This window comes from Chrysemys picta, chromosome 3, assembly GCF_011386835.1.
Source record: "Chrysemys picta bellii isolate R12L10 chromosome 3, ASM1138683v2, whole genome shotgun sequence".
In the NCBI taxonomy this organism is placed as follows: Eukaryota; Metazoa; Chordata; order Testudines; family Emydidae; genus Chrysemys; species Chrysemys picta.
The window spans coordinates 114,296,349-114,320,520 of record NC_088793.1 but is presented as its reverse complement, the minus strand read 5'-3'; the positions used below and the strand labels follow the sequence as shown (position 1 = coordinate 114,320,520).

At 41.0% G+C, this 24,172-nt stretch overlaps 1 protein-coding gene across 5 annotated transcripts in view; it reads right to left on the bottom strand.

The window, feature by feature from the left end:
* The window catches only part of MTHFD1L (methylenetetrahydrofolate dehydrogenase (NADP+ dependent) 1 like), a 225,334-nt gene that overhangs the window by 96,203 nt on the left and 104,959 nt on the right, over positions 1-24,172 (bottom strand). For all 5 annotated transcript variants that reach the window (XM_008177401.4, XM_008177391.4, XM_008177396.4 and 2 more), the window contains exon 21: positions 353-492. In XM_008177401.4, coding sequence (XP_008175623.2) covers positions 353-492 — 140 coding nt within the window. The remainder of the gene's footprint in view (positions 1-352; positions 493-24,172) is intronic.

Sequence of the window (24,172 nt, the reverse complement as noted above, 5' to 3'; positions counted from 1 at the left end):
TGAGATTTACAAATCACTATTTTAACAGGCATGGGAGAGAATGTATATAAATAATTTTTCAAAGGATTTTTAAAAAATATAAACAAACGTCACTCCCTTTTCTAAGAATGAGTACTTCTTCATAGCTATATAATCTTTACTCATTTGGTTTGAGTCCTATAATCTCCTAGGGAAATTCAGGAATGGACATCAGTGTGATGAGGGAGTTTAGGAAGGAGAATTTCTAAACAACTGTTTACATTAAGAGCTTTTCTAGCCACTTTTAACATTCAGAATTTTATACATATTTCAAATGTTAATGACAATGTTTCAGGTTTATCATTTGTGTTCCAAGAAAGGTGCAGATACTTACATTTGGCCCTCCTCCATGCATTTTCAAAGCCCTCACTGTAGCAACAAGCACAACCACACTGGGAACTAAGCCAGATGCTCTGCATTTGATGTTAAAGAATTTCTCCATACCAATGTCAGCACCAAAACCAGCTTCAGTTACTGTTAGGATAAAGAACTCAGTTAAAGGCAAGGGACGCTTCACTTTATTCTAGTATGCCGCATACTTTTAAAAATGCAACTGCATTCATTTTGCCAGACCTCCAGAGTTCTATTTACATGACTGATTTTGATTATCTTCAACCATTTATTGCTCACAGTAAGTTCTCTTTTTCCTGATAAGTACAATATGTCACCCAAGCGTACTGCATAAAAAAGTTAAGTGAAATCTTTTAGTAGCATCCAGTCCTGTGTTACAACTATTTTAGTGTAGTTATGTACATTAAAATACTTTTAAAAAACCAAACAAACCTTCCCTCTATTATTCCCCCTCACATATTTTTACTAGATACGGGTGGACCTGGATCTGAAACCCCTTGAATTTTGGGAACGTTTAATCCAAGTCTGAAATGTGTGGCTCATCTCTAGCTTTTACAGAGCAGACATGCAATTTCAAAATTGAAAGACAGGGTTATGCACAATCATCTGCTCTTAGACAATGTTTAAACAAATACAATACTAAATACCTATAAAATCATATTGATATTGTGCAATTGAACAATGAGAGTAATTAATCATTGGAACAATTTACCAAGGTTCGTGGTGGATTCTCCATCACTGACAATTCTTAAATCAAGTGGATGTTTCTCTGGATGTTTCTTCTAAAAGATATGCCCTAAGAATTATTTTGGGGAAGTTCTATGGCCTGTGCTATACAGCAGGTCACACTAGATGATCACAATGGTCCCTTCTGGCCTTGGAATCTATGAAACCATTAATCTACGAGTTAAAAATATCCAAGGGAAAATGTCCATATTAGATGAAATAATGATATTGTTGTGACTCTTGAGCCATTTGCACTAGTTTCTTCTGCACTTGCCATATATTCAATTGCTTCAAACCTGGTGGGGTGCCAGGTTCCCTGGGATACCCACATCCACAGCAGTCCATAGAGACAGCCACGCTGCATGGGAGCAAGCTAATAAGTTCTGTTCCATTCCCGCCCGTTCCACTACAAATCAGTAATGATTCTGTTCCTTGAGTGCCCTTCCCCTGAACTTCTCCATCATCCAACAGACTCCATTCTTTGGGATCGTCTCTTATCCTTAACTCTTAATAGGGATACAACAGATCTTGAAGTCTCCCAGTGAGACATCAAAGCAACATGCATGAATCTCCATGGCTTCCCAGTTAGTTGTGTCCTGTTGCATTAAAAGCTGGATAGGAATCCCCAGAATTCAGCAGAGGGGGACACCTTTATTTGTTCAGCTATGCATCTACGACTCTTCATCCTCTTAAGTCCTCTTTCCCTTCAAATGCTGAAATACCTAAACTCAGCATTTTACAAGTGAATTGAACCATGTACAATGCGAGAAAAGTTAGGTATGAACAATACAACTATGGACAGGATGGATTCTCTTATTTTAAAGGCCAAAGAGGGAGAAACACAAAGTCAGGTACGTCAGAGCTTGACTTCTGTGTGAGGAAGGAAACAGGATGCAGTAGAAAAGCTGCTGGGATGAAGGCTACCAACTGCAAAGGAAATAAAATGCAGAATAATGAGAAGATTAAGTAATGTGCCAAACTCTTGTACTTTGAATCCTGTTTGTGCTCAAATAATCAGTACAATCACTTTTATATTATTTCCTGCTTTCAAATCAGTGTGCCAATTAAAACATAAACAAATAGAGGCCATGGGGACTTAGAGGACAATAGGGGACTTCAAACTGGTTTTAGTTTAATGATTACAAGTTTAAGGAAACCATTTAACCAGCTATTATGAAAAACTATTAACTTAAAAGAACGCAATTATTGCTTTATTTCAGGGTTATAATTTATATTGTGTGTTTTGTCTCCAAAACAAAAGTGCAATCAGCTGTTACACATGAAATGTTAAGGCTTTTCAGCAAGAAATAAATATACAATAAATAACTCCTTGCTACACCATGGTCGTGACAAGTAATGGACAAAACTATGATTAACAAACAGAAAAATAATGGAAAGTCAATTACATAGTATGAAGTACAATATCAAATGGTCAGTCAAAATTTGTTTCTGGAAAGGTGACTTACTTACTGCCTGACTTTTTTACAAGTAGAAATTAAAAAATCATAAAAAGCTTATATTTTAAAACTCAGTGAATCTTGCATTAGGATATCCAGTAAAAAACAGGAAATGGTACTCTTTATGAATGTGCTTCTTTTTGAACTAGTTCCAGTCCTCCAAAGGTGGTGAGATGCAGCACAATAGCATGGTTGTCACTTTTCATTCTCTCAGAGGAAATAGTCTAGGTGGCCACTTTCACAGGGTTCACAAGTTTTGTTTTTCAAATAAAATACTCAGGATGGCAGTTTTAAACTAAAGAAAGCTTAGACAGTTTCTAAAAATCATCACAATAGATTATTGGGGCCACTAGTACAAAATGGCACAGTGCAGCTCCTCAACAACACAGGCTACCATGCACACATTACACCTGTTTGTTCTCTACACTTGGCTTCCCATGGAATACTGAATCAATTTGAAGTCTCAACCCCTATCTTCAAAGCTCCCCATGGCCTGGCCCAGGATACCTGAATGACCATCTAAAGGTCCAGGATGAAGAACGTGGTTGACAATTTAGCTCCTCTGGCAGAGTAAAGCTCCTCTATGTGGGAGACAGAACTTTCTCTGGGGATGGTTCGATGCCGTGGAATGAACTCCTTCGGGAACTAAGGACCATCAAAATCCTCACCACTTTCCACTCCAAGTGCAAGGCACATTTCTTTGACCTTGCCTCGTCTAATATAAACAAGTAGCAACAGGCATATTTATTTAATAAAACAACAAACCAACCTACAAAATAAGACATTCCACTCCCCTGCTTCTCCCTCTGGGAAGATGATGAGAGAAAAACAACACATGACTGAGTGGTAGTCATGTTGCTTAATGCACTACTGAAAGGTGCTCAGATACTATGGTGATGAAAGTGCTATAAGAACCTATATAAAATAGAACAGAACAGAATTATGGTTTTAGTAAAGAAAGCTAAATTAGAGTAATCCCAGATTTTTCATTTTCATTTCTTTCATTTAAAAAAGCCCCTGTTCTTTGTTGTTATTGATTTATTGTAAAACTCCTACAGTTGGATTTATAATAAACATTTGAAAACAGATTTTAGGACAGCGCACATTATAAATGTGTGCAACAGTACTGTCTGAAGCAGCTTTGACCTTTGATTAAATAAAGTTGGTTTGATTAAAAAACATTTAGAATGTCTATTACTCTATTTTTTAATATCTATACCTCTGACCCCGTAAACAATGAAGCATCTACATACATTTTCCATCACATTACTGACTGCTCACATGTGTAAAGCTTACTTTTATTTAATAAATAATTAAAAACAAAAACTAACAAACCAAGACACACTACGGCACATGTTTCTTCCTCTGGGGAGAGGATGAGAGAACAAACACCACATGACAGAGATTAGTCATGTGGCTTAATGCACTACTGGAAGGTAGTCAGATATTACAGTGTATACAGAATACAATATTATATAGAATTTTGGATTCCTTTTTCAAGAGACCAGAACTCAACAGCCGTTGTAAAAGCTACACTTTTTATTTAGACTTGCTATAATAAGGTTAACGTTAAAAGAACATTAGTTGAAATGGTCTATAGCCATCTTAACTGCAGCTCAACTTCTTTGAGACGATATAAGGCTGGATTCTTGTTTGCACTAAGATCTCTTTAAATTGCTCTGTCAGCGTAAATGGACCTCACCCATAACCTGGGTATAAAAGCAATTTACTCCCATATTAAGGCTTCTATACACTTGCAGAAAGGGGCCCTATTGTAAACAAGAATCAATCTATTACTGGAATGCAAACTTTTTCTGCGAATATTTTGTTGCTTAATTCTACTCTAAATTTTATATTGCGCCACCAGTAGTATTTGAGGCCTGTTATTAGAGAAAAAAATAAACATATACAATTTAGTAACATAAAGGGCACTGAGATCCTATAGGGATAATATATACCAGGGATTGGCCAAGCCCAAAATAGTGAATTATATGGGACCTTAGACAAGTCACTTAATTTCCTTATACCTTGGGTCAATTCAGCTACCAAAAACAATTAAAAAAGCAAAAACACACTTACTCAGGAAAGAGATGCATTACGTAAACCAAACACCGCAGAGGGTTTGGCCAAGGGGAGGGACAAAATCAGAGAAAGCTCAGAAACATGTGGAGACAGGAAAAAGGATAACAACAAGAAAGAGAGATTTGTGGGAGAGGTATAAAAGAAACACCAAGGGAAATGATTATTTTTCCAACTTTGTAGAAAGTAGGTACTTGTCACTGAAGTCTATAATTCCACTTTAGGGTGGGGATCGGTATGAGCAAACCTCTCTAATGGTTCCCTATCACGATTTATGTCATCACCAGAATCCCTCAATGGAATTATTGCCTGGCTGTGCACAGTTGGGGATATTTTATTTCTTGTACAGTATGAAGGATGTCAGAAAAACCAGAACAAACAGTGTTGTGGTTCCTGCACCTGATCAGATTTCATAGTCATGACCACTTTAGAAAAAATAGTAAAGTTTCTTCACCTAAAAAATACATTTATCATGCTATAACTAAATATGTAAAAACAGTTTAATGTTAAGTGGTGCACACTAATTTAGATTTATGGACTGTAGGAGACCTTACAAAAAGAGCAACATTAGTAATCAGCAAGGCTACAGTGAAATTGTGACATGAAAGCTCATTTATTCCACAATAGAATTTCTTGTAAACTGAGGCTGATTTTAGATGAAACTAACTTCCATCATTTGGAAAAAAACTAACATCAGCATTTTTCTATCAGCAAATCAAAATCAAAACAAAACATTTGTATTGGAAGTACCAAGTCAGAGACATAGACATGAGGCTAAGTTTCAGGACGCAGAATTGTGAGTCTGAATTCCTGAACAATGCAAAAGGAAATGGAAACTATGAACTGAGAGCTGCCTTTTATTCCTCTGATGTAAACAGATCTGTTCTGGTGCAGCTGTCTGCTGGTAAACTCAGGAAAAGAAGAGTTCAAAGTCACAGGAGCACACGAACTTTGAACGTGGAGCTCAAGGCATGTTAGCTGTAATATACTGATAGATTCTTGTTTAAGTCAAAAGTACCAAGGTGCATAGACGCCAAAATAAACTAGGTTGGATCAGTGATTTATCTAACAGGATACCACATTTTTGTTAGTGCAGCGAGGGATGAATAAACCAGATGTTTGTCCATTTTTGACTCTTGCAATTTATCTGACCTGACCCTCCACCCTTATGACTGATTTTGGAATTTAATAAGCTCAAACTTATTCAAAAATTTTAAAAGAATGGGGCTTCTCTATTTCTTCCCTTTACTTCAGATTCCAGTCAACTCAGCCAGTTACCTCTTCTCTGAAAACCTCTGACACACATACTCCTATTTTTCATTCTCCATACGTGTCTAATGTACTACGTTTGCAACAAAAAGTTTGTGGAGCTAGAAAAGGACATATGGCAGATGTTGCAGCTACCAGCAAGTTAAGGGACATACATTTGGGGGATACTCTAATGAACATGAGAAAACATTTTTCATTCTGTAAGGAAGTAGGTAGTTGAATTTGCTTTAAAAAGATTTAAGCTCCAGTTTCACTGCATGGCTGAGAGAGGCAGAGGTGCACACCAAACTGAGTATTTTATAGTATTTTCCCACTCAGTTTGACTGAACATGTGGTCATTCAGCTCAGCCTCCAAACCACGAGGATGGCTCATCCTTAACTGCAATATCATCAATTGAAAGCTGCCCTATGCTATGGCAGGATGGTCCCCTACAGAGCTGAAAGCAGGGATTTCCATAGCGTTGACTGCTAATCCAGACTGCTGGTATTACTGCACTAGCAGCACTACCTTGGAATTTCACTTTCCTATGTCAGTTATTCATGGTTTTGTCTTGCAAAATGTTTTTGACCGAAGTTAAATTTCATTCTGGGAAAACTAGATTATATGAAAATGAAATTATTTTACAATATTCTATCTTCAGGGACTGTTTTTTTTGTTCTGTGTTTGTACAGCACCTAGCACAATGGGGTCCTGGTCCATGACATGCCACGGTAATACAGAACAACAACAACAAGCTACCAAAAACTGAATTTCTGATTCCAAATAGTTCACCTCCAAAAGGTAAATCTATAGCATGATATTATAGCATCACATTGATATAGGAACTCTGTCTTTAAAAAGTTGCCCTTGAATAGGGAAATGACATAAAAGTCCGAAGAAACTATGAAATCTAGAAAGATGTCTTTAACCCAAACAGCAGAGGTGTTTACTTATAGGGCTGGTCAAAAATTTTTCTATCAATGCAATTTTTTTTGATGGAAATGTGGGTTTTTGAACAATTTTTTTTGCACAAAATGTTTTTTAAAGGAACTTTTTTTTTTTTTTTTTTACATAAACCAAAAAAATGTTGATTCAGATATCCTGGCAGTGTCTCAGGCAGCTGCAGTTTCCTCATAACCCCATCCTCGTCTGTGGGGCTGGGCTCCCTAGCCAGATTACATCTCCCATAATGCCCCATGGCATAGGTGCTAAATTTTTTCTTTTCCCTGATGGTGCTCCCCCCTGCTCTGCCCCAATTTCCCCCCTTGCTCTGCCTTTTCCTGTCCCGTCCCCAAACCCCCACCGTTGCTCCACCTCTTCCTGCCTCCACTCTGCTCCCTCCCCGATACCCCTGCTGCTCTCTGCCCTCCCCCAGCTGCCAAACAGCTGTTTGGCAGCGTCTCCATCTGAGCACCCACTATTTCTTTCCATGGGTGCTCCAGCCCCAGAGCACTCACGGAGCTGGCGCCTATGCCCTATGGCCAGAAATTCTAATGGTGCGACTGCTTCTCCTCTCTGTGAGATGAGACCGTGGTGCATCATGGGAGATGTAGTCTCAACAGGGAGCCAGGACATAGAATGGGAGCGTAATGCACCAACACTACAATTAACACAAGGCACCACACAAGGCACCACAGCAGCATTTCTGAATCAAAGTATTTACATTTTCAGCTGAAATATTTTGTTTTCTGATTTCTACCAAAAAGCAGAACTTTTCCATTGAAAATTTCACCAAAAACAATGTTTAAAAAAGTTTTTGTTGAAATTTTCAGATGGTGGTGGAAGAGTGTCAGTTCATTTTCCAACCACCCCTAGCTAGTTGGTTTAAGTGTCTATATCTCTTTCTATCCAGTGCTTTCATATGCTATACATATATTTAATAAATTAATTGTCACAATGACTCTGGTGTAAGTAGGTTAGTATTATTATCCCCATTTTACAGATGGAGAAACTGAGACAAAGAAAAACTTGACTTATTTATTCAGGCCAGATAGCAGGATACAGAACTCTGATCTACTGATTTCCATACCACTAAAGACTATGCTTCCTCTTCATTTGATTTACGAACGACTTTCCAGAAAGACACATTTAATCAATATATAAGTTTAATCTAATTCCTTTGTTTTGTAAAGTCTGAGGATGTACAAGTAGAAATATTCATGCGTAATATGAATTCTGTGTTAAGTACTCCTCATTTGAGAGGATTTCATATTGCTGTATAGATACTGGATCTGAAATTAGTAAAATAAAAAGGACATTACAGATGCTTTGACCATGTTTGTGCAAAAAGCTTCCTTTCTACACCTTGACAGCTCTGATATTTTCTCCTCTTGAAAATATGTGGAGTCACTGTTGTTGCTCCCACTTTCAGAGGTTGTGCACAGTACCAGCCTAGTATGTGCTCAAGTCCCCGTTGGACCAGGCACGAGATCTCAGACATAGGTCTCTGATGCTCGTTGCTGTCCTCTACCAATGAGATGGTCCCATTTATATCACTTTAAAATTTTTTACTAGAGCTTACACAACAGAAATATTAAAGAGTCGTCGTCATCATCTTGAAATCTAGTCAACTACAAAAAGAACTAGTTTAATGTACCACACATGCCACTGAACCTCTTTTCCAAGTTTTGTGGTTTTACAATCTCACTTTCTTATTTTCTCTGCCCTGGTGTGGTGTAACAGACCCACAAAAACAACAAGGGGGAATCTTGCTAATCAGGGCAAACAGAAAAAGTGACTATTTATGAGTGTTGTTGAATTAATTCATTAATTGAAAAATAGAAAAAAAGTTCTCTCTCTTACAGTTTCAGTTGTAATCGTCTCAGGTGTTATTTGTAGCAATAGCAGATAGAAGAATTCAGACAGGAAGTGTGATTTTTTTCAAGTTAACTGTGTCCTTTTTAATACCTTTGCTAACAGAAAAACACCACTTACATTTTCCTCTAATCTTTCTTTTGCTATGACAGATGACCCTATCCTTAAAAAGAGTGTACTTAATGATGTTACCAAGGTAACTACATATTTTCATTTAGCAAAGAATTATTGTACTGTTTAAAAAACTAAAACCTTTTTACTTTTTATGTGGAGTTGCATGGGACAACAATTAACACAACAGCAGCATCAGTAGATCTCACTGACCAATTTTTGAGGCAAGGTCATTGGCCAGTGCTGTTCATAGCCTTTAAAAGAATTCTGCTGGGATACAGTCTGTAATTTTAGAACTCTCTCTTTTTCCCTTTTAACTATTGCGGTAATGTATTGGATGCTTTAAGCTGAAAAGGGTTTTCTTACAACTAAATTGTGTTTAATTCTGGACACCTCGATACCAGAAATATGTAGATATTTACTTCCATTTGTAAAACCACACCTCTCTAAAGCTCTGGGCACAAGTACAAAATTCATGCGACTAAACTCCTTTTCCTGTCAACCTTCACAACTGACCCCCTCCAACTGCCTAAGAAAAAAACCTAGGAAAAGAGATAGGCTTTGCAACATGCTTTGAAAAGTCAATCAATATTGGTTCTGAAAAATCAAGGGGGGAGCAGGAAGAGAGGTAGAACCGCTTCACTGAAAACCTGTCCTCTCCAAATTCAGCCTGTGGGTTGTTAGCTTGAGCACCTCGTCCAGCCATTGCTTTTGCAGTTTTGTCCATCTCATGAAAATGTTGGGGTGACTGAAGAATGCATTCTGGGTGGGAAGCAGAATAAAACTTTAACATGCATCTCTGAATACAATGTATTTTTAATAGCAGTGGAAATACAAGGAAGTGGTAGTGAAGGGAAACGTAGAGTGTGCTGAGTAAGCATATTTTTTGCAACAGCAAGTGGTATCCTTGGAGACTGCCACAAATCATAGAGCAAGAACACAATATTAAATCAATTAACATCAAGAGTTAGGCAGGGTGTATGTGTGTGTGTGTGGGGGGGGGGGGGGGTTTCAAATGGGCACAATTATCAGAAGGGGAAGGCAGACAGAATATCTTACCACTTCCCCTCAATCTGCTTTGGTCATAAAACAAGAAGTGTTTGCACCAGACAGTGGAGCTTGGTGCCCACAGAGAATATAACAGATGTCACTGCAGAGAACAGTGTTGAATCAGAATGATCAATGTTTCTATCTTTTGGTCCAATCACTCAGGGCATGCCAAGTATTGAGTCATCAATCACTCCTAGGTAAGGCTACATCATAATGTATGTACCATTCTGGATCTGGTTGCTGTTCATGCTACAATCTCTCTCCCTGCGATGCAGTTTACAGACCCCAAACAAAGGCTAAGGGAGTGAAGGAGCAGTACTAGCCCAAGAGGGTCCCCACACCTCAGCAGCTGCAGAGCATGCTCCAAATGGAGGATCTGCTTAAAAGGGGACTCTGACAGTGGATAAGACCCAACTGGGAAGCCAAGGGCCTGATCCTTTTCCGTCCCCTGCTCCCTGCCAAGGGAGAATAACCGGAAACTGTGAAGTGGGCTGGGGATACCCATCTGACTGCTGAGACTCAGTGGGAACCCTCTGCTGGGGGGGGAGGGGAGAGTGCAGCAACCACATACCAAACTGAAGAGAGAGTGGGGAGGTAGAAAGTGGTCTAGGGGAGGCTGGTCTGATGTATCAGGAAGAGGCAACTCTGAAACACTGCTCGCTTCCCCCTTGATCCCTGAGCAGTGATCCAGTGGAGAGGAAGGGCTGGGGTCCCTGTCCTTCCCCCTCGCCTCTACCATCAGGGAGAACTCTGGGAGCACCAGGGAATGACAGACTCCAGCTTGGCTACAGGGCCCACAGACTGCCTGGAAAAGTGACCCTAGGACTTTGGGGACTATTGAGCCACAGCCTGATCACTGGTCTCCGAGGGAAGCCTGCTTCAATCCCCCACATTCTTCACTAAGACAAAAACGTTGGAAGGGATAGTTCCCTCAACCCCACTCTTCCTCATAATGCAGGTTAGTGCCAATTCATTATGGGCAGAGACAGTGCTCTTCACCATGATTTAAACATAACTTTTTTACTGTACATGTCTGGTGAAACTATTAAAATGGAAAGTAGCTTCTAGTTATTTTCATTCATATTTAATTTTAGCTGGAGGGTATCTTCTCTTTGTGAATTGATTACAGAGAAGTTACCAGGAATGGTATTTTTGACAAAGTTGCTGAGCCGTGTTTTGTGAATTTGTGAAAAGGGACATCTCCCAGTTATTACCTGCAGGAGGAACAGTATTTCACTGTATTAGCTACATGTCTCAGTGGGGAAAAAATGTTGAAATGTATGACACAGTCTATAAATTACTCTTCAAGATTATGCAGGGAGCCTAGAAAGAGAGCGGTTTGCTGGTGAGAGTCTACAAAGAGGATAATAAATGTTTCAAACTCATGGAGAAGTTAATATCAACAAATAACATGCCTTTCCATAAACTGTTCAAGAAGAAAAAGTACCAGTTCATGGCAGTAATAGTTAAAGAAAAAAAGAAATCTTCTCATGAGGCAGGAATATGCAACATAAGTCAAAGAACAATAATTGGTAACTTACACCCGTGACACTGCAAAAATCAGAGTGGGGTACCTAGAGGCACGAAAAACGCAGAGGAGCCTTGATCGGCTGATTCTAGAAACTTCCAAGACTGCCCATGAACTTTGCTAGTGGGAATCCCACCTACGTCTTTTATGTCTATGTCTGGCTAGCGGGGTTAGTCCTCTGATTAGAAGCTGTCTGGTAAATTTTTCAAATCCTAGCATTCAGGATACAGACACAAACTACTTGGTCTACAGCCTGCATCATAAAATTACTGAAATGACACTAACATACTTTTATTTTTTTACTTGGTATTCTCGGGAAAGGAAGAAGGATTCAGCTGCTGAAAATCACTGTGAGAAAGTAACTCCACTTGCAGAGCTGCACTGATCATAGAACAGAATCACAATTGATGGGTAAAATGAAACCACTTGGGTCATGCAGTCCCAATTCCTAAAGAGAGCAAGATTGTAACATTTCCCACTAAGATTTTTAGCTAACTCAGCTAGATTACAAGCCAATTTATCTCACTCTCCTCCTGGTTAAGCCATTTGTCTAATAACTAATGTGAATTTCTCCATTTTCCATTTAAGACCATCACACTTCATTTAGCCAACTCAGCAAGAGAAGTCCCTTTGCAACCTTCTATTAATAATCACTCAAATATCTGTACAGTATTCACATCCTCCCTTATTCACCTTTGCCTAAAGTTACAGTTATATTATATACATTTCTTTCACACACTCTTCATTTATATCCTTTATCATTTTAGGTGCCCTTCTCTGAACTTCAACTTTTTGTTGAAGCATCCTTCCACTAATGCTGTAACGAAGGGACCCAAATTGCATGCTGGATTCCAAATTGGCTGCAGTAAAAACTGAACCTGCAACCTCTGATTTATGAAACTATTTACTCAGCCCTCTGAGAGCTCTTCTTGTGATATGGGGATTGATGCAGGATCCTCATGCATGAAAAGCATCTGCACTGTTCCTGAGCTACATTCCCACTCTGAACTTATAACCAGAGCTTAAATTGAAGGCACTTTAGAAGCATGAACTCATCATGCATTTGCAGGGGAACAAAGGGCACGTCTACACTGCCCCACAGTTTGGCCTATGGGAGTGTGAATAGCAGCTGCACTGTAACTCCCCCATGTTGATGCAGCAGTCATGAAGTAAGGTTCCTATTTTGCATTAATGTAGACCTGTTTGAAGAGGACTGCATTAATTTAAACTATAGGAACCTTTTAGTTAAGGGACACGCAGAATTGTGACATGAAAGCTCATTTATTCCACAATAGAATTTCTTGTAAATTGAGGCTGATTTTAGATGAAACTAACTTCCCTTCCATCAGCATTTTCTATCAGCAAATCAAAATCAAAACAAAACATTTGTATTGGAAGTACCAAGTCAGAGACATAGACATGAGGCTAAGTTTCAGGACGTTTCAGGACGTTTGTCAACTTCAATCAAGTTATCAACATAGCAAATCAAGTATTAAATAGGGCTAAAAAGTAAGACATACAATCCAATGAAGGAAGACAGATAAGTTCGCCCAAAGTTTAAAATGTGTAGCACGCATGTGCTCTTAATGTGTATGAATCTAATCCATCTTTTCTATCACCAAGTTAAGTAAATACAAAAGTTATAAAAAAAAATAAAATGGAAAAAAAAAACAAGAATGAAAAATAAGGCCATTAGAGTAACAATCCCACCATAATTCACTATTTTAACCATACTTTCAATAGATGTCTTTTCCACTCCTGTAGGGTGGGCAACTCAGTTCAATACAATTTTATATAATGAAAGAACAGTCCTTAGTTAGTCACTTTCAAATGTAAACACCCAACCTTCAAAACCATACACCAATTTGCTCAATTTTGCTATTCTCCAGGACTGGTTTAGCCATACTATGTGTACTGCAGAGGTTCCATGGTCTCTTCCGTTTTAGACCTGTCAGAGCCACATTCTATCTAGAATTTATTAAATGTTGATTTGGAATGTGCAAGAAATGTTACCCAATATGGTTTCAGTGAGCTCCCAATGTTTCTACCGAAAACTACTTTCTACCAGTCTACCTGGATTGAGCAGCAGCATTGCTAGGACGGATGTACTACTGAGCCTAGCTCACTAAATCAACAGAACAGCAACTATGTTTTGTTAGTAGAGTCTAGTTTTGTCAGCATGAGATACATTCTACAGTGTATGTTTTTCAGTATAATACAGTGCCAATGACCAACTGCTGTAACCAAATCTCCAGTTTGAAGTCCATATAGTTATTGGCTGGTCATTGCTTTGTCTTTTCTCTCAATCACACTGAGTCAGGGAACTTTTCTTGACATTGATAACAAAGCTGTGCACCTGCAGGAGATTGAGCATCAAGGACGTGGCTCTGTGCACTGTTGCTGGGGATGGACCTCTGATGAACTTATTTTCCAAGAAAGCATACTACAGGCAGATACACTGCAACATGAGTCGGGCTATGATGACCAGCATCATCTTTGTAAAGACCTTTGGTGCTGAGAAGAGGCCCAAAGGAAGCATCCAGTATCAATAATAATTCTTGCTGTAAGCAAACCTTAGAAATCTGCAGTAGCATGTTCAGACAGGAATATAGAGATATGCATCCACTAGATCCCGTGAAGTCAGAAAAATCCACCTGGGACAGGGACAACATCATAGAAGGCTAGGTCTCCATCCAAAACCTCATTTTCTTCACCCACTCATTGAGTCTTTTGAGATATAAGATGCCTCGGAATACCCCCGTGTGCTTCTGAACAATGAAGAAGATGGAGTAGAACCCCGAGAATATTTCTTCTGAGGGAATGCTATTACTCCCACATCTAAAAGAGGAGATATCTTGGTCTGGATCAGATTGTGCCTTACAGGGTTGTTGGAGATAGCGGACATGATAAAGAATGGACTGGGGTGAAGCCCGTAACTTGAGGGATTATCCCTAATTATCTTCCTGACCCACTTGTCCATGGACAATGCAACCCATTCCTCCAGGAAGTGGAAAATTCGGCACTCTAGCTTCACCGCTGGGTAGAGGCCTATGAGGTCTTTGTCATAAAAAGTCTTTGGGAGGGGTGGGGTTCCCTCTAGTTCCCCATCCTCCCCCCGAACCTCAGTTCCATTGCTTTTCTTTGGAGAATCTGCTGTATCTCAGTGAGGATGACGATGAAAAGAGCATCTCTGTCTGAAGTCTGGTCTGTCCTCTCTCCTAAAGGCACTAAGTGGCATCAAGAGAGACTGATTGGATATTGCCTCACTGTCCATCACTTCTTTGTCTAGCTTCTCCCCAAAAAGGAGAGCACAGAACCTGCTTTGAGTGGGTATCCACCTTGCAGGGTTGGAGCCATAGGTGGCTCCTGGTTACTGAGCTGGAAGCCCTGGCTCTAGTTGAGAATGTTATTGCATCCATTGAGCTACAAATGCTGTGGCCAGGAAAACTTTATTTAAAATAGAGTCGAAGTCAGGGTGATCTCTACCCTTTAGGGCCCTGAGATCTTCCAGCCAGGAGAGAGATGCCCTTGCAAAGCAGGTAGCTGCTAGGGATGGCCTGAGAGTGGCTGAGTAGGCCTCAAAGTCTTTTTTGAGAGTGGCCACCATCTTTCTATCCATGAGGTCCTTAGGGTAGAACTTCCATTCTGAATGGATAACCATATCTCTTGCTAGGGGCGCTACAGTGGCATCAACCTTCAGTACCTCCTGCAGGAGGGTCCCATGCTCTTGAATCTTACGGAACTTAAGGTCTTTTTTTCTTTGTTTGTTTTGTTAATGTGCTTGCCCTTATCAAGCTTATCCCACTCATCCCCAATCAATTCTTTTTGCACTTTTTCTTTCTCTTTCCTTTCTTTGATCTCTTAACTTTTTTGCATGCTTTGTGAGCGTATGAGTTCTGTTATTGCTTTGTTGAGGCCTTTTGCAGCTAGTCTTCCTTCAGGCTTGAAGCCTTCTCGAGACATCTCTCTGAGTCCTCTCCTGCTGGGTCCCGTTCCCCCAGGGAGTGGGGAGGGGATATGATGTCACAGCCCCCGGGTTGAATTGTGAAGGAGGGGACTGTTTATGAGCCCTGCTTCATCTTTAGAGGCCCCTTCTGCTCCCCTCAGAGACTCCTGTTCCCTTTTTCCCATCTTGGGAGTCACAGTCACTCTGGTGGGTAGGGGACCCAACACGTCTGTCCAATTCAGAGCCCTGGGACCTAACGGAGTTAGGGACAGAAGGCTCGGCACAACTGACTATCTGCCAAGCCCAGGAAGTCTGTCTCACAAATGGAACACCATTTAAATTTTGTTCTGTGCTTTTTAAATTGCTCTGCCATGCCTGAGGTGTGCAGAGGAGCCAGCATGGAGACAATACAATGGAGGCTTGACTCAGGGAGGAGGAACGGGTTAGAGAGGGAGAACAATCCTCACCATGGCCCCCAAAATAGCCAAGAACTCATGGAAATGGAGAAATTAGGCAACAGCAACAGAACTACTGTACACACACTGCCCTGGAGGCAGAGAATTTGGCAGCAAGCAGGAGCAAAGGGGGCATGCCTAGAGTATGTAGCACTGAGAATTTGATCAGCCACTGTGAACTGCAGAGAGCAGGGGAGCAGCTCAGACGTCCACAACTGTTGCAGATACTGGGCTGCAGAATTAAGGAAAGATATGCACAGGTGATATAAACAATGTTTTAAATCACATCTGAAGGGCAGTCAAGGACCTGTAAAGTTGTTCTGACTACAGTAATAACTTACTGCATATACAGTATCATTGTGCCACATTATTAGATTAAGAAATCTCCCTCCACCCCCCACAAAAGAAGGAATTTTGTTAGCACAATAGAATGCTGTTGAGGCACTACATTTTCTCCACTGTGAAAATAAGCAGAATTGAAGAAGTTAGAGATGGAATGTTATAAATCAAGGGAACCAGAAGCTGGGAAAATCTTAAAAATTAAAATTCTCCGCAGGGCCACTGCATGGAACCTTTTCAGTGACATCAAGCAACAAAAAACAAAAACAAATAAAAATAAGATCCGTTAACTCAACATGCAAATTTAATACATCACATGTCTTATTGGAGTCAAAAGAAGTTTAGCCAAAGCATTTAGGCTTTATTTCCTTTTTTAGAAAAAGATTACTACTGAGACAATACTTGCAAGTATTTTACAATGTAAAAAAATCTACTGGAGATTATTCATTTAGTACATTAAACACATACACACTGTTTTTATAAGGTGGTTTGTAAACTTTTGTTACACAGTGTCTGTTTTGAGTGTATATAAAAAGGATACCCTTTTGAAATACAACTGCATATGTACTGAATCGATCACTAAGAAGCTAGCATCACTAGTTTGTTTATTCTAACAAGAATTCGAGTGCAATATAAAGAAAGTCAATTATTTAGACAGCTTATAAAACTTTACTGCTTCTACTTAGGTTTACACCAGTAAAAATGTCTGCCAAAGTCTTTCCAATTATGCTAAGTGCGTCAGCTAAGAGCAATAACCAAAAAAAAAAAAAAATCTTTTCTGAAGGGGAAAAAACCATTATGGATCACAGTAAATCCCCTCTTCCCCTGCCCAAAGCACCTCTCAAATTACACTGGGAATAACAAAATTGTATTCTATTCATTCTAATGCTGGGGTCCTTCTGTACAGAATGAGGGAACCAGTTCAGGACAAATTGCTTGGACGAGCAAGCAATTATCCAAACCGTAGCCCAAAGAGTTCAGGATCAATTTATTTTACCTTTTAAAAAACATATTCACTTTACTCTCAACTCCCTGATTTACAACAGACCTCATCCTTAGCTGAAACTCATCCCAGAGTTTCAAGAGATGTGGCAATCTGTTAGGACACTTATGTTTTCTATTCCCCCAGTGGACTACAGGTAATACAACTTATATAGAAAAGCAGTGGAGAGTCAGGAAAAGAAAAGGATTTGACTGGTTTATGACAACAGAGGGCAGTAATGGGACAGAACTAGTAGAGGAAGGGAATGGTAGACCAACAAAAAAGAAAAGGGAAACCATGAGAACGTTATCAGTGCAGAATGCAGCTGACTGCTTGCTTATGGTTAGATTGTGTAACATTTGCTCACATTAGTGAGCACTTACATAAGTAATTTCACAAGGGACTTGCCAACATGAGCACCAACCGAGTTGTGAGAGAGTGGCCAGCTGCATTCTACATTGCTGAGGTTCTCAAGGTCTTTTCTTTTTGGTGTCTCCTTTCCAGGCCGGCTCCAGCTTTTTTACCGCCCCAAGCGGCGAAGCGGGCGGGGGGGGTGGATGGGTGGGGGGGAAGGAGAGGAGGCGGAGGGGAAAAGAAAAAAAAAGATAAAGCCACGATCGGCGGCACTTCGGCAGCTTATTTGGGTTGAAGGGAGGGTTTTCTTAGGGTACATCTACACTACAGGGGGGAGTCGGTTTAAGATACGCAAATTCAGCTACGTGAATAGCGTAGCTGAATTGGACGTATCGCAGCCGACTTACCCCGCTGTGAGGACGGCGGCAAAATCGACCTCTGCGGCTTTCTGTCGGCGGCGCTTACTCCCACCTCCGCTGGGACGCGGACAACTCCGACGGGACGCGATAAATCGATCCCTGAGAGGTCGATTTCTACCCGCCGATTCAGGCGGGTAGTGTAGACCTAGCCTTAGTGAGTGTCTGTTGACTTTGAAACCTACTCTGTCCTTTGGTCTGAGAAAGCCTGAATTGTCAAATTTCAGGGCATGATGTATGGACTATCTATACATACACATTTACATGAGGTGATGGTTTATGGGGCTTCAAGGTTTTTTTCAGGGAGGAAATACTTTGAGCCCTATAGTTAACACTGAGGCAATTTAGGATGTTAATGTATGTATTTTTATTTATTTATATACATGAAACTACAGATTCTAAAAATATTTTACAAAGCAAGCCATAAAGCTTTGATAACAAACATTTGAGTTCTGCTCAATACCAACCTACTATAATCTGAAGACAAAAGCTTTGGTATTCAACTTGAGCAAAGAAACATTAAACAAGTAATATAACTATGTAGTTTCTAGATTTACATTTAAAAACATAGTTGAACCATCAAGAATTCATTGAATGGGCTTTCTACAATCACTGTTTGAAGTTCCTCTTCTCCAGTTTGGCTTGCCCCACCCTTCCAATTAAAATGACTCTCTAATGACTTATTCCTGGCCAAAGCTCAGAACCAGTGCTCTCTCTTCATCTTCCTTGACTCTTGGCTGCCTTTGATGCTGTTGGTTCTTCCTGAAATCTTGTCCTGATCTTCTCTCATGATTCTCCTACTTCTCTAATTGCTCCTTCAGTGTGTCATTCAGATGATCCTCCCACAGAGCTCTGTCCTTGGTCCCCTTCTTTTCTCTCTCTACACCTTTATCTATGGGTATGCTCATCTGCAAACACTAATTTAACGAAACTATCATGCTATACTGATGACTCTCAGACCTGCCTCTTTGCTCCAGACCTGTCTGACGATCCAAACTAAAATCTTGGCCTCTGTCTCTGGCATCAAATTGTGGATGTTCACTATCAGCTTAATGTCAGTGTGGCTAAAATAGAACTCAATCTCTCCGCTCCCTTCCTTTCTCAGTCACCAAGAAGAAACCACCATCCACTCCTCACTCAGTCCCATAACCTGGGGGATACCTTCAACCCATCCCTCTTTCTAAATCCTCGTATCCAGGCTGTATCTAAATCTTGCAGACTCTTATTGAATAATATCTCTAAGGTACGGCTTTTCAATTTCATCCACACCATGAAAACTCCAGCCTTAGGCCTGGTCTACACTACGAGTTTAGGTCGACTTTAGCAGCGTTAAATCGAATTAAGCCCGGACATGTCCACATGACGAAGCCCTTTCTTTCGACTTAAAGGGCCCTTTAAACTGGTTTCTTTACTCCACCTCCGACGAGGGGATTAGTGCTAAAATTGGCCTTTGAGGGTCGGATTTGGGGTAGAGTGGACGGAATTCGATGTTATTGGCCTCCGGGAGCTATCCCACAGTGCTTCATTGTGACCGCTCTGAACAGGACTCTCAACTCAGATGCACTGACCAGATAGACAGGAAAAGCCCCGCGAACTTTTGAATTTCATTTCCTGTTTGCACAGCGTGGAGAGCACAGGTGACCACGCAGAGCTCATCAATACAGGTAACCATGATGGAGTCCCAGGATCGCAAAAGAGCTCCAGCATGGACAGAATGGGAGGTACGGGATCTGCTTGCCATATGGGGAGACGAATCAGTGCTAGCTGAACTCCGTAGCAGTAAACGAAATGGCAAAATATTAGAAAAGGTCTCAAAGGCCATGAAGGACAGAGGCCATAACAGGGACGCACAGCAGTGCCGTGTGAAAATTAAGGAGCTAAGGCAAGCCTACCACAAAGCCAGAGAGGCAAATGGAAGGTCCGTGGCAGAGCCGCAAACATGCCGCTTCTACGCGGAGCTGCATGCAATGCTAAGGGGTGCAGCCACCACTACCCCAGCCGTGTGCTTTGACTCTGTCAATGGAGAAACACGCAACAGGGAAGCAGGTTCGGGGTACGAGGAAGATGATGATGAAGACAATGAGGAGAAACCGGTTTCCCCAACAGCCAGGATATGTTTATCACCCTGGACCTGGAACCAATAACACCCGAACTCACCCAAGGCGTGCTCCCAGATCCTGAGGGCACACAAGAGACCTCTGGTGAGTGTACCTTTGTAAATATTACACATGGTTTAAAAGCAAGCGTGTTTAATGATTAATGATTAATTTGCCCTGGCAATCGCGGCCAGTACAGCTACTGGAAAAGTCTATTAACGTGTATGGGGATGGAGCGGAAATCCTCCAGGGACATCTCCAGAAAGCTCTCCTTCATGTACTCCCAAAGCCTTTGCAAAAGGTTTCTGGGGAGGGCGGCCTTATCCCGTCCGCCATGGTACGTCACTTTACCACGCCAGGCCAGTAGCACGTAGTCTGGAATCATTGCATAACAAAGAATGGCAGCGTATGGTCCCGGTGTTTGCTGGCATGCAGACAACATCCATTCCTTATCTCTCTTTGTTATCCTCAGGAGAGTGATATCATTCACGTTCACCTGGTTGAAATGGGGTGATTTTATTAAGGGGACATTCAGAGGTGCCCGTTCCTGCTCAGCTGAACAGAAATGTTCCCCGCTGTTAGCCATGTGGTGGGGGGGGAGGGGTGAAGTGATCATCCCAGAGAATTGGGTGTGTGTGTGTGTGTGTGTGGGGGGTAGTTGCGTTTGTGCTGCATGTTAACCCGGAAACCCCAGCCCTTCCTTTTACATTGCAAACCCATTTAAATGGCCAACCCAATGGGTCCTTGGTATGGGAAATGAGGGCGCTGCTGTTTGAAACCATTCCCACATGTTATGAAGGTTAAGAAAGCCAAAAGACTGTGGCTTACCATGGCTGCCTGCAAGCCGAATTCTGTTGCCTGGCACTGCATGACTGATCTCTCACACTAAACCGGCAGACCCTCAATATAAGAGGAAAAATGCGACCTTGTAACAAAAGCACAGGTGTTGTGTAATGTGAACAGCAAAATTTAACGTAAAAGAGTGTATCCATTGTTCTCTAAAATGTGTCTTTTTAACCACCTCTCCCTTCTCCTCCACCAGCTGCAAATGTTTCTCCTTCGCAGAGGCTAGCGAAGATTAGAAGGAGAAAATGGCGGACTCGGGATGATATGTTCACGGAGCTCCAGATGTCCTCCCACGCTGAAAGAGCACAGCACAATGCGTGGAGGCAGTCAATGTCAGAGTGCAAAAAAGCACAATATGAACGAGAGGAGAGGTGGCGGGATGAGTCGCGGGCTGAACAGAGCAAGTGGCGGGCTGAAGATGATAGGTGGCGTCAGCTTGCAGACAAAGGCAAGAGTCGATGCTCCGGCTGCTGGAGCATCAAACTGATCTGCTCCAGCGTATGGTTGAGCTGCAGGAAAGGCAGCAGGAGCAGAGACCGCCACTACAGCCCCTGTGTAACCAACAGCCTTCCTCCCCAAGTCCCATTGCCTCCTCACCCAGACGCCCAAGAACACGGTGGGGGGGCCTCCGGGCATCCAGTCACTCCACCCCAGATGATTGCCCGAGCATCGGAAGGCTGGCCTTCAATAAGTGTTAAAGTTTTAAAGTTTTAAACTGCAGTGTGTCCTTTTCCTTCCCTCCTCCCGCACCCATCCCGGGCTACCTTGGCAATTATCCCCCTAGTTGTGTGATGAATTAATAAAGAATGCATGAATGAGAAGTACCAGCACCCAGATGACATATGGTGACAGTGAGCTGAGCTGAGCGGGCTCCATGCTTGCTGTGGTATGTTGTCTGCACAGGTAACCCAGGTAAAAAGGCGCGAATTAATTGTCTGCCGTTGCTCTGATGGAGGGGGAGGGGCCTGACGACATGTACCCAGAACCCCCCGTGACACTGTTTTGCATCATCAGGCACTGGGATCTCAACCCAGAATTCCAATGGGCGGCGGAGACTGCGGGAACTGTGGGATAGCTACCCACAGTGCAACGCTCCGGAAGTCGACGCTAGCCTCGGTACTGTGGACGCGGTCCGCCGACTTCATGCACTTAGAGCATTTTATGTGGGGACACACACAATCGACTGTATAAAACCGATATCTATAAAACCGGCTTCTATAAATTCGACCTAATTTCGTAGTGTAGACATATCCTAAGTATTCATCTTATGTCTTGATTACTACAACATCCTATTCTCTGGCCTTCACAAATGCAATCCTGTCCCTCTTTTATCCAATCAAAACACTGCTGCAAAAGACAGTTTTCCTAGCTTGTCACTTTGACCATGTCAAAGTGCTATTGAGTTGTAAGTTTGTCTACTGTACTGCTCCAGGTCAGATATGGCATCTAAGATTTTATATAAATAATAGTGTTTCTTTAGAATGGTTACTGTAAGTAGCAAATACTATCATTTACATATTTGAAAAAAAATACTAAAAAGATAATCTTCAAAGTGCCAGTGAGAAATCATGAGGGAGAGAAAGGTATTTTGTACTCTCCGCACAAATGTTTGACAGCAGATTCAAGATACAGCTTTATTAATTGCCAGTTTTTTAAACTTGAGTGGAAGCACAATTATGAAGAAAAATGACAAATATGGGTACAATAAATAAGTAAGAAAGGTTCCCTAGAATGAGGGAGCTTATCCTCAAGGAGGTCAGAGCCTCAGTTGGTCTATGGATCTATGCCAGTTTACCCCAGCTGAGAACTGGCCCCCATTATTGACTAGCTTTTTTGGATCAGGCCCGAGTATGGAACTACTCCTAGAGCACATGCCTGAGAGAACTGGGGAAAAGGGAAATCTGAAAAACACTGTAACCGAATACAAATAAAGACATCATATTTCCTGAACCACAGCATGTGACATACAAACTAGGCTCACAATTTCTCTCCCTGCCACACCAGCTGTCCACTTTGTTTAATCATAAATTTAAACGACAAGGAAATGATTTAGAATTGATTTAAGAAACCAATTCAAGCAAGCTTTCATATAAAAGGAAAATGAAGACCAAGGAAGGGGCTGTCCATTGCTGGCACACAGGATAAAGAGGCATGTGAGAGGCTGCAAAGGTCTGAAACACAATGTGTAAAGATCAGTATCGCAGACCTGCCAGGAAGCATGAAGTTATGGGAATCGTTAGTTTGGTTACTTCTCCTTCTACAGTTAAGCTAATTTTGACTAAAAAGCTCAAGATATACTCCAGTGCACTACAGAAATTGGAAACAAACTGTCAAGTGGTTGGGCGTGCCTCTCCAGAGTTGTCTACAGTGGTTCATTAGAACAACACTAAATTATAAACTCCTGTTGACAGCAACGACAAGAGGAATTTGTAGATAAATGGTGCACAGAGCCAGGGATGAAGCAGTGAGAAGATTTGACAATGCAAACCAATGAAGAACTAGATGCTGATTGGCGTATCAGAGATATAGATGCAAAAGAAAAGCTCTAAAAGAAAGACATTTAGAAATAGACATTTAGACAAAGCACATAAGGTTACACTATACAGAACAATCCTGCCCTGGGGAAGTGACCTAAAACGTGTACTCTATATGTCTCTATGATTGTCCATATGATTACCCATATGAGTCTTCAGTTCACTTGAATGACTCACATATTAAACTCCCAAGCAGAGATAGTTTGACAAATCCAAGATTTCACAATAGAGAGACCCGACTTCAGCTCTGGTTATACTTTGATCCAAGAGTAAAAGTTAAAATGATACATATGGACTTAACTTTAAATCAACCTTTAAAAAAAAAAAAAAATTCCAAAAGCACAGCACAGCACCACGCATTTCCAACTCATTTGTAGAATAAATAACTGGTAATAGAAATAGAAGACAGAATTTACCCTGAACTTCTGAAAAAGCTTCATTTGCAAAACCTTTATCTTTGAGTTAAAAAATGGAAATCCATCAAAATGGATTAACAATCTATTTTAGAGGTAAAATACAGTAGAAAATATTAACTCCTGCGGGTGAAGAGTAATCATAAATGGGGTACTGAAGACACTTTTGTTTATCTTTTTACAATGACAGAAATGACAGAATTTTGTGATATTTGGCAAAGGGGATAATAAAAGAAAATGGCTCCAGACTTCTCTAGACTCAAGTTACAGTACAGCACACGGCACCTTTAACACTAAGTACGCTGTGTTATAATATGTGCCTGTTTTATATAAACTATTAAAATCTCAAGATGGAGCCTTTTTCATGCAGATTTTTGCAGTTTTTCAACATAAAAACTCTTCATATAT